Consider the following 19,382-nt stretch of genomic DNA (forward strand, 5'->3'; position numbering starts at 1 on the left):
CTAAGTGTATGTAAACTTCCGACTTCAACTGTGTGTGTGTGTGTGTGTGTATATATGTATGTTATTGCGATTTTTGTCATGACATTTAAACTCTATAAAACGGCATGTAACTACTCACATCTGTAATGGATGTAAAGTTGATTGTGTTGTTTCCCCTCCAGCTGCTCATCTCCCCTCCTACATCCCAGAGAACAGCACTCTAACCTACATGCTCACCTGGAGTCTGGAGCTCAGGACTGTCCCTAAGAAGGTCCCTTCTGCTTTCACGCTCTATACCTGAACTTCCCAGTTGAGAACCCAAACCTGACTGTGAAAGGTTACTGCACTGCAGTAGGACAAAGACTCTCTTTAGTCTAGCTTCTACTGAGCATGTTTGGCAGACACCTAAGGTAGCAGGGTTGGCAGGTACAGTAGGATGCAGGAATGTAGCCTGGGTGCCAGCCTGCCTCTGCCAACTTTTCATTGTCTTGTTTGGCAAGGTGACATTGTTGAATGCAGAAACAACCTGACTAGTAGGCCAGATGTAACTGTGTGAAATCTCTGTTTTGTATTGTGTGTAAGGAGCGCTTTTCCGGACACAGATTAAGCGAAATCCTGGACTGAAAAGCATTTTTTTTAAAAAGTATATTATTTTTAGTCTAGAATTAGGCTTAATCTATCTGATACTATTCTTTTATTTCTTTCTTTCATTCTTTCTTTCTTTCTTTCATCCCCCTCCAGGCATTTCTTCGTTCCCTGGTAGAGTGTACAGAAGACAGTGGCGAGAGGAGGAGACTACAGGAGCTGTGTAGTAAACAGGGATCAGTCGACTACAACCTCTATGTCAGAGACCCCAGCCTCGGACTATTGGATCTGCTCAGGGCTTTTCCTGCCTGCCAACCCCCTCTCAGTCTTCTCATAGGTCAGAACTCACTCCCTCTCCTGTCAGTCATAATGTTTGAGCTAATCAGAGTGCGTTGATTTACATGTCACAAAACATGGCTCTAGTTTCTAATGATCACCAATACAGGCAGGTACTGCTATTTCTCTATCCAGCAGAGGGCAGTATAGCCTCAGTAAATGCAGGTTCAGTCAAATTGTACATAGTGTTTTCCCCTACTTCACTCTCTTTTCCTTCTTTGAATTTTTTTTTTTTTTTACTCCACTTGGGTTTTTCATACATTTTACTGAATCCCAAATTACCAAACCAATGTTCCTGCATTGCTTCAATCAAGTTGTTATCTGTGACTTCAAAAAGGACATTTTTAAATGGAATATTCTTATTCTTGTGACCCACCAGTGCTTCTTGACTCACAATTTGGTCGCCCCTGACATGGAGAACTGTTGGTTGCAGACAGTCTGGCATTATAGTCTCTCATGGCATAAGGCCTAGAATTTCTCTGATGATGACTTGTGTAGATTTAGTTTTATGCTATGGGAAAGGGCATTTATATCAGATGAATACATACAAGTAATCTAAGCAATCTAATATTCATAAAAAATGCTTTGACTGGAACTGTTATTTGTCCTATTTGCACTTGTACTTTGCAGTGTCCTCCCTCAAAAGAGCTGTGTCACAGCTTAATATCCAATGTCAAAGTTATTTTGGGCCCTTTTGCTAACTGCAGCACCTTTCCAGTAGTGGAACCGAGCAATGCAGAAATCTGGCCATTTGTTAATGGGGACATTAGTACGGCTGGTGAAGAATGTGCTGGTGGAAGCGTTTTGGGGCCACCAGCTGTTGCTGGGGTCCTGTCATTGACTGTCCTACATTTGACAGGGACAGCGCTGTGGAGGGCAGGGCAGGCCAGGGGTTAACGATTACTACTGCTCTGACAGTGTCTCTGTGTTAACACATTTACTGGCCACTCCCCATTTAGCTTCACTGAGTGAGTTTAAAAGCTCTGCGCCTAATCATTCGCTAGCTACAGATGCTGTGGAATGTAAAGGTTGGATAAATAGGTGATTTGTAATAGTTATCCACTTTGGGGTTATGCTTTCTCATCATGACTCCTGTGCAATGGCCAAAAACCTGAAGGAACAGATTTTTTTATTTTTTTACAACAAAAAATGAGCTGTCACTCATGGCGTGAAAAATCTCACACTACCACAAAATATGAAAGGAATATCTTGTGATATGCATGAGATTCCTTCTCCCAGTGATGTATAAATTGTCCCCCAGTTGTGACATGTTGTCATAGTCAGTGATCGAAAGTCAGCTGTCAACTCTGAGGTATGGCTGAGCTGTAGACAAACGGAAAGGGAACGAGACTGTGAATGGGCATGTTAAACCTGTCACTGAGGAAATGGGATGGCAGGGAGTGATATAATTCCAGCGGTGCCTGGGGGTGCTGGGTACCACATTTCTCAGTGATACACCCGGAGTTGTTTACTGTAGAAGAGAGAAGGGCTTAGTTAGTCCAGCTGTTTTGATTCTTTCTCTCTCTGCGTCTCTCTGACACTGTCTCTCTTGCACACTCTACAGGCTGTAGTATACAATTTAACTCAAACTATTTTCCTGCACTATATTCCTCAGAGGCCTCATGGCCAGACACCAAATTACCCCAAAAGAGGGCACCTTTACAGCTGACATTGAAATAAGGTGGACATTAACTAGCTCCATCCCACAGGCACCAGATCTGCACTCTAGGGATCTCACAAGTGTATAACTTTTAGATTTAATGAATACAGAAGTATGCCCTAAAATAAACCTGTGTGTGTGCTGAGAAAATAGGACTTAGTAGCTTCCTCCTCCCATTCCTCCATTCTTAGTGATCTAGATGGAAACATCAGACAGGGATAGTGATATACACTACCGGTCAAAAGTTTTAGAACACCTACTCATTCAACGGTTTTTCTTTATTTTTACTATTTTCTAGGTTGTAGAATAGTAGTAAAGACATCACAACTATGAAATAACACGTATGCAATCATGTAGTAACCAAAAAAGTGTTAAACAAATCAAAATATATTTTATATTTGAGATTCTTCAAATAGTCACCCTTTGCCATTGACAGCTTTGCACACTCTTGGCAGTCTCTCAACCAGCTTCATGAGTTAGTCACCTGGAATGCATTTCAATTAACAGGTGTGCCTTGTTAATTTGTGGAATTTCTTTCTTAGTGCATTTGAGCCAATCAGTTGTTTTGTGACAAGGTAGGGGGGTTTACAGAAGATAGCCCTATTTGGTAAAATACCAAGTCCATATTATGGCAAGAACAGCTCAAATAAGCAAAGTGTAAGATGGCGCCAGAGAAGAAGGCAGACATTTTACGTGCCCCCAGCCGATTGTTTTTTTTTGTTTGTTTATTTGCATTGTTTGTAACTTATTTTTTTACTTATTTTGTACATAATGTTTCCGCTACCGTCTCTTATGACCGAAAAGATCTTCTAGACATCAAGACTGAGATTACTCACCACGGACAGGCAGAATCTGGTTTTTCCTTTCACAACTCTGACGAGCCCGACGTGAAGGATATACTGCTTCCTCGGGAACCGGCCCCGATCCCTGTGATCTGCGTGAATAGGAGTCGGAGAAAGAGGGGCCGAAGGGCGGGCTGCCTTCTGAGAATTCGTAGGCCATCGAATAAACCCCCACTTCCCTCCATTCTGCTAGCAAACGTGCAATCTTTGGAGAATAAAATCGCCGAGTTACGAGGAAGATTAAACTACCAATGGGACATTAAAACTATAACATCTTATGCTTCACGGAGTCGTGGCTGAACGATGACAGTATCAACATACAGTTGGCTGGTTATATGATGTACCGGCAGGATAGAACAGCGGCGACTGGTAAGGCAAGGGGCGGCGGACTATGTATTTTTGTACACAACAGCTGGTCTTCGATATCTAAGGAAGTCTCAAACTATTGTTCACCTGAGGTTGTGTGGTCTACAGCTTATCATGAGTTTTCATTTTTATTTTTCGTAGCTGTTTACATATCACCACAGTCAGAGGCTGGCACTAAACAGCACTGAATGAGCTGTATTCCGCCATAAGCAAACAGGAAAATGCTCACCCAGAGGCGACACTCCTAGTAGCCAGGGACTTTAATGCAGGGTAACTTAAAGAAATTTAGTAAAACGGATATCAGCATGTTACATGTGCAACCGACAATGACGAGACAGCCTATCGGGAGGAGGTCAGAGACCTGGCTGTGGGGTGCCAGGACAACAACCTCTCCCTCAACGTGATCAAGACAAAGGAGATGATTGTGGACTACAAGAAAAGGAGGACCGAGAACGCTCCCATTCTTATCAATGGGGCTGCAGTGGAGCAGGTTGCGAGCTTCAAGTTCCTTGGTGTCCACATCACCAACAAACTAACATGGTCCAAGCAAACCAAGACAGTCGTGAAGAGGGTACGACAAAACCTATTCCCCCTCAGGAGACCGAAAAGATTTGGCATGGGTCCTCAGATCCTCAAAAGGTTCTACAGCTGCACCATCGAGAGCATCCTGACTGATTGCATCACTGCCTGGTATGGCAACTGCTCGGCCTCCGACCGCAAGGCACTACAGAGGGTAGTGTGTACAGCCCAGTACATCACTGGGGCCAAGCTTCCTGCCATCCAGGACCTCTATACCAGGCGGTGTCAGAGGAAGGCCCTAAAAATTGTCAAAGACTCCAGCTACCCTAGTCATAGACTGTTCTCTCTGCTACCGCACAGCAAGCAGTACCGGAGCGCCAAGTCTAGGTCCAAGAGGCTTCTAACCCCAAGCCATAAGACACCTGAACATCTAGTCAAATGGCTACCCAGACTATTTGCATAGTCTGCACCACGCACCTGTTGTCATCTATGCATAGTCACTTTAATAACTCTACCTACATGTACATACTACCTCAACTCACCGTTGCCTCTGTATCATTGACTCTGTATCAGTACACCCCTGTATATAGTCTCGCTATTGTTATTTGACTGCTACTCTTTAATTACTTGTTACTTTTGTCTCTTATTCTTTCCAAATTTTTTTGAAACTGCATTGTTGGTTAAGGTCTCGTAAGTAAGCATTTCACTGTAATATTCACTGTTGTATTCGGCGCATGTGACTAATAAAATTTGATTTGAAACGACAGTCTATCATTACTTTAAGACATGAAGGTCAGTCAATATGGAAGATTTCAAAAACGTTGAAAGTTTCAAGTGCAGTCGCAAAACCCATCAAGCGCTATGATGAAACTGGCTCTCATGAGGACCGCCACAGGAAAGGAAGACCCAGAGTTACCTCTGCTGCAGAAGATAAGTTCATTAGAGTTACCAGCCTCAGAAATTGCAGCCCAAATAAATACTTCATAGAGTTCAAGTAACAGACACATCTCAACATCATCTGTTCAGGGGAAACTGTGTGAATCAGGCCTTCATGGTCGAATTGCTGCAAAGAAACCACTACTAAAGGACAACAATAAGAAGAAGAGACTTTCTTGGGCCAAGAAACATGAGCAATGGACATTAGACCGGTGGAAATATGTCCTTTGATCTGGAGTCCAAATTGGAAATGTTTGGTTCAACCGCTATGTCTTTGTGAGATGCAGTGTGGGTGAACGGATGATCTCTGCATGTGTTTTTCCCACCGTAAAGTATGGAGGAGGAGGTGTTATGGTGTGGGGGTGCTTTGCTGATGACACTGTCTGTGATTTATTTAGAATTCAAGGCACACTTAAACAACATGGCAACCACAGCATTCTGCAGCGATAAGCCATCCCATCTGGTTTGTGCTTAGTAGGACTGTCATTTGTTTTTCAACAGGACAACGACCCAACACACCTCCAAGCTGTGTAAGGGCTATTTGACCAAGAAGGAGAGTGATGGAGTGCTGCGTCAGATGACCTGGCCTCCACCAAATTGAGATGGTTTGGGATGAGTTGGACCGCAGAGAGAAGGAAAAGCAGCCAACAAGTGCTCAGCTTATGTGGGAACTACTTTTGGAAAAACATTCCAGGTGAAGATGGTTGAGAGAATTCCACGAGTGTGCAAAGCTATCATCAAGGCAAAGGGTGGCAATTTGAAGAATCTCAAATATAACATATATTATATAATACGTTTTTGTTAGTTACTACATGATTCCATATGTGTTATTTCAGAATTTTGATGTCTTCACTATTATTCTACAATGTAGAAAATAGTAAAAATAAAGAAATCATAGAATGAGTAGGTGTTCTAAAACTTTTGACCTTTAGTGTAGATAGAAACATCCAACAGGGTTAGTGATCTAGATGGAAACATCAGACAGGGATAGTGATATGAAGGAAACAACAGACAGGGATAGTGATATGAAGGAAACATCAGACAGGGGATAGGGATATAGATGGAAACATCAGACAGGGATAGTGATATGAAGGAAACATCAGACAGGGTAGTGCAGTGGCATCGCGGGTAGGATGGAAACATCGCGGGGGGAGGCACAGCGGGATAGTGATATGAAGGAAACATCAGACAGGGATAGTGATGGCCGCGGGGGATGAAGGAAACATCAGACAGGGGATAGGGTGGGCATCGCGGGGGATGAAGGAAACATCAGACAGGGGGACTAGGGCATCGCGGGATAGGATAGGGAAACATCAGACAGGGGGATGAGGCTCGCGGGATAGTGAAGGGAAACATCAGACAGGGGATAGGGATATAGATGGAAACATCAGACAGGGATAGTGATATGAAGGAAACATCAGACAGGGATAGTGATATGAAGGAAACATCAGACAGGGGATAGGGATATAGATGGAAACATCAGACAGGGATAGTGATATGAAGGAAACATCAGACAGGGATAGTGATATGAAGGAAACATCAGACAGGGATAGTGATATGAAGGAAACATCAGACAGGGATAGTGATATGAAGGAAACATCAGACAGGGATAGGATATATCAGACAGGGATAGTGATATGAAGGAAACATCAGACAGGGGATAGGGATATAGATGGAAACATCAGACAGGGATAGTGATATGAAGGAAACATCAGACAGGGATAGTGATATGAAGGAAACATCAGACAGGGGATAGGGATATAGATGGAAACATCAGACAGGGATAGTGATATGAAGGAAACATCAGACAGGGATAGTGATATGAAGGAAACATCAGACAGGGATAGTGATATGAAGGAAACATCAGACAGGGATAGTGATATGAAGGAAACATCAGACAGGGGATAGGGATATAGATGGAAACATCAGACAGGGATAGTGATATGAAGGAAACATCAGACAGGGATAGTGATATGAAGGAAACATCAGACAGGGATAGTGATATGAAGGAAACATCAGACAGGGATAGTGATATGAAGGAAACATCAGACAGGGATAGTGATATGAAGGAAACATCAGACAGGGGATAGGGATATAGATGGAAACATCAGACAGGGATAGTGATATGAAGGAAACATCAGACAGGGATAGTGATATGAAGGAAACATCAGACAGGGATAGTGATATGAAGGAAACATCAGACAGGGATAGTGATATGAAGGAAACATCAGACAGGGATAGTGATATGAAGGAAACATCAGACAGGGATAGTGATATGAAGGAAACATCAGACAGGGGATAGGGATATAGATGGAAACATCAGACAGGGATAGTGATATGAAGGAAACATCAGACAGGGGATAGGGATATAGATGGAAACATCAGACAGGGATAGTGATATGAAGGAAACATCAGACAGGGATAGTGATATGAAGGAAACATCAGACAGGGATAGTGATATGAAGGAAACATCAGACAGGGATAGTGATATGAAGGAAACATCAGAGGGAATATGCTTCCACCAATTGTTTTCCTTTTTCTTTCAGAACATTTGCCTAAACTGCAACCAAGACCGTACTCAGCGGCAAGGTAAGCTTGTCTCCTAGTTCCGACAGTGTTTCATAGTTTTCCTAATGTTTAACCCAGGCACATACTTTGCTTCTTCATTTTGTGACCCAAATCAAAAAACCTAAAATGGGTGAATGCACACTGACTGTAGTCATGTGGATGTTGGTCTGTTGTGAAGGCAAACCAATGTTCACAGTAGAGGTTCAGGTCAATAGCAGAATGTTTATCCTATGACCGCGACGATGCCCGTATTGCAATATAAAAACACGAAGTAGACTCTTTGGTCTTTTACAAACCTGCTATATGTAAAATATGATGTGCTATAGCTTGGAAAATAAATAAATGTGACTCTGGATGACAACATGATGATGTTTTCTTTTCCAACATTAGGGCTGTTAAATCGGAAGTTAAATCGGCTTTGTGTTTTGTTTCCTTGCCACGAGACTAACAAGTATTCAGATTAAAAACTAACACATAACAAATGAGAGTGGGAAACCGTTACATTATCACTTACATTACTGTCCATTAGTGCCATTTTAAACATGTCAACACTGGTTTCTTATGCTCATTAGTTGTGTGTGTGTCTGAAGCTGTGTGTTTTTTGTTTTGTTTTGTTTTTACGGTGTGTGCGTGCTTTGGTGGGAGGACTGTAGTCGAGCAAATGCAGCTGGAGCATTAGGAGGCTGCATCATTGATGCTGTGGTCAATAGAGGTCCCCAGAGACCTGCAGAATGGGAAGACTGAAAATCAGAGAGGGGGAAGAAAGATAGAGGGAGGAAGAGAAATCAAAATGTGAAATAAGGAGAAAGAGGTGAATATTACAGAAAGAGAGAGGGTACAGTTAGTGTTTGTGGATGAGAACCAAAGGCTTTTTTACTCTGTGCAATGTAGAGTATAGCATCCCCTATTTCATCTACCTATTGTAGCACATCTACAGTATCTAATGATGTATCACATTAACTTTCACACTTATTTCCATAGCCTAATGAGTGGTGCACCAGCAGGACTCTTACTTCCTTGCTATGGTATACAGTCAGCCACAGCGTCTGCTAAATTACTAAAATGCACTTATAGTTGCTGTGAAAAATTTCTAAATTTTTGCGAAATATGCAAAAATAGAGTAAATCAGAAAGGGGGCAAATACATTTTCACTTTGTTACAACAAGATTGTACACGAAAGTGAAAGACTCACCAAAAGGGGGCGGGCGAAGCAAGCGGAGCCAGGCGGGTGGAAAGGGCAGGCAGAGCAGTAACTGTATGCTAGCAGGATATTTCCAATCATATTTGCTGCTAGCGATGTTTATGTAAGTGGATGAATTGGTCTAATTTAGCATGTATGGTAAAGCCTCAACCCTTAAGCTACATCTTCCAATTTAAATGAGCTTGGGAAAAAATGAATAATGACATTTTTATAGTTTTGTGTGCCAGTGATAAAATGCAAAAATAGAGACACGTTCTAATTGAGCGAGGCGTCAAAGCGGACAACCCGCCCGGCTTCGGTTGGGTCATTATAATTCAAAACAATGCATTCTAAAATAAATCACACTCGCCTTGCTATAACCCCTCTCACTTTGCCTTCCGTTCTCTCCCCTTTCCCCCCCTCTCTCCTCCAGCTCCAGTATGAGACACCCAGGTCGGCTGCAGTTTGTGTTCAACGTCATAGAGTTTCCAGCATGCACTTGGAGACCCACGGGGAGGCAGGGCCTGTGTACTGGTTGGCTCTCTGACCTCGTCAACCCCATTCTGTTGCACCCTAGGAAGGCTCAGCCCTCCAGCACCCCAGCCCTCCCTAAGGTGAGTAGAGGAGTAACCTGTGTGTGTGTGCACGTGTGACATGCCGTAACACTTTTTTACGTTTGACCCCAGGTCCATGTGAGTCTGCGTGAGAACTGCTCCTTCCGCCTGCCCTCTGACCTCTCAAAACCCCTCATCATGATTGGCCCAGGCACCGGCGTCGCGCCCTTCATTGGTTTCCTACAACAAAGGTACAGCCCTCAAAGATGGAGGATTCATACTAACCCTCCCAGGCTACTATTCTGTTATAAGTGATGCTTGTTTGTCTGATTAGTGGAACTGGTGTGTTGTTTATGTTATGACGACAAACTTATTGTGAAGCTTACTCTCTGAGTGTGCACTGGTCAAGAACATAAATATGTTAATCACCAGGTTGCTATAACAACCATGACGCAACAGGAAGTGTTTCAGCTTTGATGAGTGTGTCACCAAATCAAGTGTTAACTGTGATGTCGAGTGGTAGTTAATCAAGTTTTTGCATTAATCTCCATAATCATTTACAATAGATCCCATCAAAGATTCACAACACTCTCTTTCCAATATGTCTTGGATGGTGGTTTAATGGTGGTAGTAATATTGCAGACATGGCTGTGATTTAACACTTCTACTTCACTTAAACTACCTGTAGGAGGAAATTGCCTGGCCTCTAAATGCTGATCGAAGGTCAGCTTTGCATTCTACCCCTAAAGGTTAAGGTCAGGATTTGGAGAAGGTAAACTGATCCTAGATCTGTGCCTAAGGGCAACATCCCACTGAGGTAATAAGTCAAGCCATTCCAGAGCTGCAGTCTGTCTGTCTGGTGTTTATGACTCTAATGAACAGTTATGGGTTAGTTATGGGTCAAACTGGCCGATGGAGACGTATTGATTTGAATGTAAAGAGACCAGTAGACCGTCTGTGTGTCATTAATGTAAATCATAGCTGGTGATTACTGTGGAGGTGTAAAAGCAATATTGACCTGTGTGTGTGTGTGTGTTCGCACACGCGTGTGCCTTGTAAAAGACCAGCTGTTAACAATGATGGAATACATAAATAATGGCTTGTAAAAGGTGCTGCTTGGTGTAATTTGACAAGATTAACTTTGTGAGTCATTTGGGGTAGCTAAGCTTACTGACATCACCAAAAGCCTACTAAAATCATCTTACACCTAGGGCTGTTGCCGTGACTGTATTACCGCCACACCGGCAGTCACTGCAGTAAAATTCCACATGATCATTGAGTCACGGTAACCTCCTAGTATGCACTCTGGACATGCGTTGTTAGTACCCAACTCACTAACGACCATCAGGTCCTAATGGCCTGGTACTCAGTGCTCTGTTGTCCATCGAACCCCTCTGACAGCAATGCAATGGAAAATCACATCAAACACTTATCATCAAAACAGTATCGTCCTTTTAAAACTCACCTCACTGTGATTGATCAAGTTGAAGAAAGAAGTTCAACAACAGGTTGAAACTGAGTGTAAAACATGGTCGTTGTGGATGTTGTTTCAAAGCCTAACACAATGAAATGGGCAGGGCTTTCTAAGGTGATGATTCATTCAAAACATACTTAGTGTATTTGATTTTGAATAGCCTAGTAATAGGGGATTTTTAAAATATATTTTCATAATTAATAGGCTGACACATGACCTTTTAGCTACATAATATCTCACCACCATGTGTTTCCATCTCCTCTCTCTCCTTTATGCAGAAAGAGGGGCTGTCAACAGTTTAATGAAATAGGTTTAGTTGTGAATACATGTTACTATTGATGTTCCCAAACAGATTTCACTAGGTTTTCCAAATTAATCTAGCGTATTTAGACCTGTTTCAAATGGTCACTTTTACACTCAACATAGCCACTTTATATTTGCACTCGCTCCGGAATGGGAAAAATATAATTTCTATTTTATTCAGTTCAATTGTCATCGTCTTACTATAAAATCATATAATGGCACGGGACTTCTAAGCATATCTTGTCTGCTAAATGAACAAGCCTACAGCTTTTTTAGACCTGCCTAAAATAAATAATAGATTTATTGCGATGGTGTATATTAAATTGATTTATTCAACTTTTTGAAATGTCGATGTTCCAAAGGCACACCTCTGCGGCTTGTGTGTGTTAATGTTAATTAGGGGTCAATTACAATGAGACCGGCAGTGTTTTGCATGACAATAACCGGCTGACAAAATGTCATGACCCCCATAGACCTACTTACACCAACATCCTACTAACATCTTACACCATGTTATTATGACTCTGTCTAAATAAAGTTATGTCCGGTCTGATTCTTTTTATCCACCTAGAATACCCAGTATCACTCGTCATTGTGACAGTACGAATAAAGTTGTTTCCATATTGAAACACTTTGCTGGCCTGAATGTTTCATCCAGACTGTTCTTTTATACCTCAATGATTCAGACAGTGACTTGACAGCTCCTGACAACCCAGCTGTTTACCAGTCAGCTCCAGTTGTCTTGTTTTTCTGATGTCTTCCGACGTGACACTGTTTGGTATTCACTGGTGTGTATGTGTGTGCGTGTGTGCCAGTATGCTGAGGTGATGCTGTTTGGTGGTTAATCATGTGTGTGTGGGTGTATTAAGGTGACCCTGTGTTGGTGGTTAATGGCTGGTGTGTTTGTGTTGGGACTGCATTGTGATGAATGATCTAGAAGGTAACTGATGTTTCTCAGTGGGGAGAGCTGTCTGTTGTCTGCACCTGTAGGACACCATCTCCACAGGACTGATGAATGTCTAACACCTACCATGACATGGTCACATGCCACCCGCCAACTACGCCAACGTGTGTGTGGTTGATGAATGACTTTAATGTTGCTAGTCCGACTACCCCAAATGTCAAGGTCGTGATAGGGAGTGTTCTCTCGTACAACGTTCAGTGACATCACTTCCTGCTGTTCAGTGCATTAGTTCACGTTAAAGCTTTTCCATTTTCTTGTCACCAACTAAAGAAATCATTGTTTCTTGGCACATCCCAGGCTTTAGCCTTGACCAAGAAGAAACTAGCAATGTCCCATCTGGAGAAAAGATGCTCTCCAGTGTGTGTTTCTCTATTTTTGTTAGTAGGCTTCTTTAGTGTAGTATGGGACTGCAAATTCAATGTTGGTTTTGTATGGAATGTCATTGTTTATTTATTGAACCCTTATTGTACCAGGTAAGTGGACTGAACACATTCTCATTAACAGCAATGACCTGGTGAATAGTTACAGGGGAGAGGAGGGAGGATGAATGAGCCAATTTGGAAGTTGGGGATGATTAGGTGGCTATGATGGTATGAGGAACAGATAGGGAATTTAGCCAGGACACCAAGGTTAACACCCCTACTCTTACGATAAGTGCCATGGGATCCTTAGTGACCACAGAGAGTCAGGACATCCATTCCGTTTAACTTTCCGACTGGAAGACGGCACCCTACACAGGGCAATGTCCCCAATCACTGCCCTGGGGCATTGGGATCTTTTTTAGACCGGAGGAAAGAGTGTCTTCTACTGGCCCTCCAACACCATTTCCAGCAGTATCTGGTCTCTCATCCATGGACCGACCAGGACCAATCCTGCTTAACTTCAGAGGCAAGCCATCAGTGGGATCTGTTCATATGCCCAAGGAATCTTACATTAAGCATCCTCTTACATGTGAAAGGTTTTTCAGATTACATAGCTATCAAGTTGCATGATGAACCTTCTTTCAACCCTGATTGTTATAACTGGGACATTCCACTCTATAGCATTCTGAAAATGTTTAATGTCTACAATAACACCAATCAGTAACATACATGGTAGTGATGGTACATAGCAACCTTAAGTAAGCCCTGATGGTTTGCTGTAGAAAGGCGGCTTCTCGCCTCTTAAGTGCAGTCTGACAGCGCTTTTCTCTCCTTTGTGCTCCTCCATAGACAGTCCTTTTCTCTATATAAAGCTTTTCACTGCTGGAAGGCGAGGAAGACGCTGGGGCAAACCGATGTATCAGTGTACCTGTCTCTCTTCTCTCTCTTTTTTATTTTCTCTCCCTCTTCATGCCCCCACCCCCCTCTGCCTGTCTCGCTCTCTTTCTCTAGTAGTCTGCTTGTCTTTCTCTGCTCTCTCTCCTTCACTCTTTCTCCTTCTTCACCTCTATGTCCCCTGCCATAGTTCTGGCAGATTGTAAAACCTGTCACGAGGAAAGCTTTGTACAGTACCCGAATTAAGATTCCAAACAAGGCGTTTACCCCAGATGCTGTGCTTTGATAAGAGATAACAACGTTCATTTTGACAGCAGGATGCTTTATCACCAACAAAACCTGAAGGTGCCTCCTTTTAAGCAACAAAAACAGCATGGGGATCCTTCAATTCTTCCTCTTTTCTCCGTCGCTCCCTCTCCCCTCCCCCTTCCCTCATTCTGTCTGCTTCTGTCAGTCAATGGAGGTTTTGAAAAGTACTTTGTGCCACTTTGTAACAACGGAAGCAAAAGAGAGAGGGAGCGGTTGAAGGGTCATAACTGTCTCAGTGGGATCTGTAGACCTCTGGCTGTCTGATATTGATTAGCCATGTCTGAGCTTAAGGATGAGTAATGGAGCAGGATGACCTTACCTGAGGATCAGGCTGGGTTGTTACACATCTTAAACAGTCAGGGTAGCATGCTGTTTTCATTCATCAGTGCAACAAGAGGTCTGATTGACATTATTAATTGAGGTTGTTCATCAGATGACAGGTAGAGTTTTTGTTATTGTAAACTGCTCTCCATAGGTTTGCCATATTCAGCTGAATGCATTCAAAATAGGGCATGTTAAACATCAGTAATCATAGCTCAGTGGCACTTCCTGGAATCATCGCGTACAGGCACATTTTATTACAGTCTCGTAAATCTCTCACAACGCCTTCTTACGCAGAGCATCAAACCCCATTGAACATGAAAAAGGGCAGAGGAGACCTTGCTCCTGCTGAATCACAGTTTCCCCTGCTTCCTGTTCATCTGAGAGGCAACTGCCTTGGAACCAAAATGGAGTATCTGGCTGTAATATTGTGATGCTGCTTCCCTCGGGGCCTGTGTTCTGGGCAGAGATGTGATCGAATTGGAAGCCATGTTTTTCCTATTGATTTTGCTCCTTGTGGGGAAGGGTGAGTGAGGCGAGGCCTAGAGGGAAGAGAAGACGAGCCCAGTTAAATTAGTTTACTGACTTTTACTCAGAAATTGCAGATTGACAATATGGGATGATGTCACTTGTTTGGTCTGCTTACCCAAGGGAGGCTTCATGAGACTTATTGGAATGCTCAGAATCGGAGCATTCAGAAACCTTGTCCAGTCGAGGTTCTCCACATCTCTAAATCAAATCAAATTTTATTGGTTACATACACATGGTTAGCAGATGTTAATGCGAGTGTAGCGAAATGTTTGTGCTTCCAGTTCCGACCGTGCAGTAATATCTAACAAGTAATCTAACAATCACAACAACTACCTTATACACACAAGTGTAAAGGAATGAATAAGAATATGTACATATAAATATATGGATGAGCGATGGCCGTGCGGCATAGGCAAGATTCAGTAGATGGTATAGAGTACAGTATATACATATGAGATGAATAATGTAGGGTATGTATGCATTATATAAAGTGGCATTGTTTAAAGTGACTTGTGATACATGTATTACATCCAATTTTTAATTATTAAAGTGGCTTGAGATTTGAGTCAGTATGTTGGCAGCAGCCACTCAATGTTAGTGATGGCTGTTTAACAGTCTGATGGCCTTGAGAAGCTGTTTTTCAGTCTCTCGGTCCCAGCTTTAATGCACTTGTACTGACCTCACCTTCTGGATGATAGCGGGGTGAACAGGCAGTGGCTTGCTTGGGTGGTTGTTGTCCTTGATGATCTTTTTGACCTTCCTGTGACATCGGGTGGTGTAGGTGTCCTGGAGGGCAGGTAGTTTGCCCCCGGTGATGCGTTGTGCAGACCTCACTACCCTCTGGAGAGCCTTGCGGTTGTGGGCGGAGCAGTTGCTGTACCAGGCGGTGATACAGCCCGACAGGATGCTCTCAATTGTGCATCGTAAAAGTTTTTGGTGACAAGACAAATTTCTTCAGCCTCCTAAGGTTGAAGAGGCGCTGTTGCACCTTCTTCACCATGCTGTCTGTGTGGGTGGACCATTTCAGTTTGTCCGTGATGTGTTCGCCAAGGAACTTAACTTTCCACCTTCTCCACTACTGTCCCGTCGATGTGGATAGGGGGGGTGCTCCCTCTGCTGTTTCCTGAATCCACGATCATCTCCTTTTGTTGACGTTGAGTGTGAGGTTATTTTCCTGACACCACACTCAGAGGGCCCTCACCTCCTCCCTGTAGGCTGTCTCGTCATTGTTGGTAATCAAGCCTACCACTGTAGTGTCGTCTGCAAACTTAATGATTGAGTTGGAGGCGTGCATGGCCACGTAGTCATGGGTGAACAGGGAGTACAGGAGAGTGCTGAGAACGCACCCTTGTCGGGGCCCCAGTGTTGAGGATCAGCGGGGTGGAGATGTTGTTTCCTACCTTCACCACCTGGGGACGTCCCGTCAAAGTCCAGGACCCAGTTGCACAGGGCGGGGTTGAGACCCAGGGTCGAGCTTAATGACGTGTTTGGAGGGTACTATGGCGTTAATTGCTGAGCTGTAGTCAATGAACAGCATTTTTACATAGGTATTCCTCTTGTCCAGATGGGTTAGGGCAGTGTGATTGCGATTGCGTCGTCTGTGGACTTATAGGGAAGGTAAGCAAATTGGAGTGGGTCTCGGGTGTCTGGTAGAGTGGAGGTGATATGATCCTTGACTAGTCTCTCAAAGCACTTCATGATGACGGAAGTGAGTGTTACGGGGCGATAGTCGTTAAGCTCAGTTACCTTAGCTTTCTTGGGAACAGGGACAATGGTGGCCCTCTTGAAGCATGTGGGAACAGAAGACTGGGATAGGGATTGATTGAATGTCCGTAAACACACCACACCTGGTCTGCGCATGCTCTGAGGACGTGGCTAGGGATGCCGTCTGGGCCGGCAGCCTTGCGAGGGTTAACACGTTTAAATGTTGTACTCACGTTGGCTGCGGTGAAGGAGAGCCCGCAGGTTTTGGTAGCGGGCCGTGGCACTGTATTGTCCTCAAAGCGAGCAAAGAAGTTGTTTAGTTTCTCTGGGAGCAAGACATCTGTGTCTACGACGGGGCTGGTTTTCTTTTTGTAATCCGTGATTTGACTGTAGACCCTGCCACATACGTCTCATGTCTGAGCCGTTGAATTGCGACTCTACTTTGTCTCTATACTGACGCTTAGATTGTTGGATTGCCTTGCAGAGGGAATAGCTACACTGTTTGTATTCGGTCATGTTTCCGGTCGCCTTGCCATGATTTAAAGCGGTGGTTCGTGCTTTCAGTTTTGCGCGAATGCTGCCATCAATCCACGGTTTCTGGTTGGGGAAGGTTTTAATAGTCACCGTGGGTACAACATCACCGATGCACTTGCTAATAAACTCGCTCACCGAATCAGCATATACATCAATGTTGTTGTCTGAGGCCATCCGGAACATATCCCAGTCCACGTGATCGAAGCAATCTTGAAGCGTGGAATCAGATTGGTCGATCAGCGTTGAGCAGACCTGAGCACGGGCGTTTCCTGTTTTAGTTCCTGTCTATAGGCTGGGAGCAACAAAATGGAGTCGTGGTCAGATTTGTCGAAAGGAGGGCAAGAGAGGGCTTTGTATGCGTCGCAGAAGTTAGAGTAGCAATGATCCAGAATGTGGCCAGCCCGGGTTGCGCATTTGATATGCTGATAAAATTTAGGGAGCCTTGCTTTCAGATTAGCTTTGTTAAAATCCCCAGCTACAATAAATGCAGCCTCAGGATATGTGATTTCCAGTTTACATAGAGTCCAATGAAGTTCTTTCAGGGCCGTCGAGGTGTCTGCTTGGGGGGGATATACACGGCTGTGGTTCTAATCGAAGAGAATTCTTATGGTAGATAATGCGGTCGGCAATTGATTGTAAGGAATTCTAGGTCAGGTGAACAAAAGGACTTGAGTTCCTGTATGTTATGATCACACCACGACTCGTTCATCATAAGGCATACACCCCCGCCCTTCTTACCGGAGAGATGTTTGTTTCTGTCGGCGCGATGCGTGAAGAAACCGGGTGGCTGTACCGACTCTGATAACGTATCCCGAGTGAGCCATGTTTCCGTGAAACAGAGAATGTCACAATCTCTGATGTCTCTCTGGAAGGCAACCCTTGCTCGAATTCTGTCTACCTTGTTGTCAAGAGACTGGACATTGGCGAGTAGTATACTCGGGAGCGGTGAGCGATGTGCCCGTCTACGGAGCCTTCCCAGAAGCCCGCTCCATCTGCCCCTTCTGCGGCGCCGTTGTTTTGGGTCTCCTACTGGGATCCGATCCATTGTCCTGGGTGGTGGTCCAAACAGAGGATCCGCTTCGGGAAAGTTGTATTCCTGGTCGTAATGTTGGTAAGCTGACGTTGCTCTTATATCCAGTAGTGCTTCGCGGCTGTATGTAATAAGACTTAAGATTTAAGATAACAATATAAGAAATAATACATAAAACAAAATACTGCGTAGTTTCCTAAGAACGCGAAGCGACCATCTCTGTCGGCGCCATCGGCACAATGTGAAAATTCCCTCTTGAACCAGACTCAGGAGTCCGAATTCTATGACAGAGAAAAGGCCTATGTCATATCCAGGGGTCTTGTGAAAAGCTATCGACTGTACTTTGCTTGTGAATTACCAGTCCTTTTCCTACAAAACATTGTCATTGTCATCCGTAGCGAGTTTCAATTCACAACGCTTTAGGAAATGGGAAATGTGACGTCAGTCAGTCCCCCTCATAATGACTCATTCTGTGGATGTGAATGGGTTAGGTGTTAAACCCAGGAAGTAACATCTTATCCTTGAGGGCCTCTGACTACTGCAGCTCTCCACAAAGAACTCCATCCATCCTTCTTCCAGCTTTTCTTCTCTAGTTCTTTCTGAATGTTGTTCTCTTGTCACCTCTCTCTGCCTAGATGGGGGATGGTGATGACGCTTGACCTTTTTAGATGGCCAGATGACTGATGCGTTAGTAAAGGTTTGTGTGTGTGTGTGCCCAGCAGGTGTGCAGTGTAGATAGTATCACACCGCCTCAGTGTTTTGTGTCTTTGTGCCAACTCGGTGCAAAGGATTCTGGAAGCCCTGCCAGACTCGTTGGCCGCAGGAGTAATCACTTTTATAGAAGCGGGGCTTACGTGCAGGGGGGGAGATTTAAACACACACACATCAGTTTTTTCCATTCACGCCGGCCGTCGGCTAATCAGATGGTTGCAATCATTTTCAGACTGTTATTTTTTCCACCTCATATTAGCTAGCCTTCCTTTTATTTAAAAGTTTAAATTCGCTAGTCCATAGTGCCCTCTCCCGCTAGAATGAACGATATGCATCTTCTAGCGATCTATTGATAGGAAAGGCTGCCTGTCAGTCACAAAGCGAGCGATGATAGGGAAACAGTCTGCTGCAGTCCAAAAAATGTACACGGAAGAGGGAGAAAGCATGATGCTCGTCAATGTCCCATGTAATGTAAGTGGTAACGATGAGTCGTAATCCACAACTTAGCCTAATTATTGTTGTTTTCTGGCACATTCATTTCTTCACGTAGCCAGCCACATGAAGTCATGGCACATAGTAGGCTATTTTACTGTGCTTTGACACCTAAACAGTAAGTTGACTAGTTTATAAAAGGTGTCGAACTGACTACACAAAGTTGATCTCCTATATCCCTTTCACGGCTGGACTACTGCATTTGGGTCCCTGAGACACCAACTTCCA

General features: G+C 43.8%; 1 protein-coding gene across 1 annotated transcript in view; it reads left to right on the forward strand.

The window, feature by feature from the left end:
* mtrr (5-methyltetrahydrofolate-homocysteine methyltransferase reductase) overlaps positions 1 to 19,382 on the forward strand; it is a 40,528-nt gene that overhangs the window by 8,322 nt on the left and 12,824 nt on the right. The window contains exons 8-12 of the mRNA XM_014157213.3: positions 162 to 250; positions 721 to 901; positions 7,770 to 7,812; positions 9,405 to 9,585; positions 9,658 to 9,776. Coding sequence (XP_014012688.3) covers positions 162 to 250; positions 721 to 901; positions 7,770 to 7,812; positions 9,405 to 9,585; positions 9,658 to 9,776 — 613 coding nt within the window. The remainder of the gene's footprint in view (positions 1 to 161; positions 251 to 720; positions 902 to 7,769; positions 7,813 to 9,404; positions 9,586 to 9,657; positions 9,777 to 19,382) is intronic.

Source organism: Salmo salar, chromosome 19 (assembly GCF_965601325.2).
Source record: "Salmo salar chromosome 19, fSalSal1, whole genome shotgun sequence".
NCBI lineage: Eukaryota > Metazoa > Chordata > Actinopteri > Salmoniformes > Salmonidae > Salmo > Salmo salar.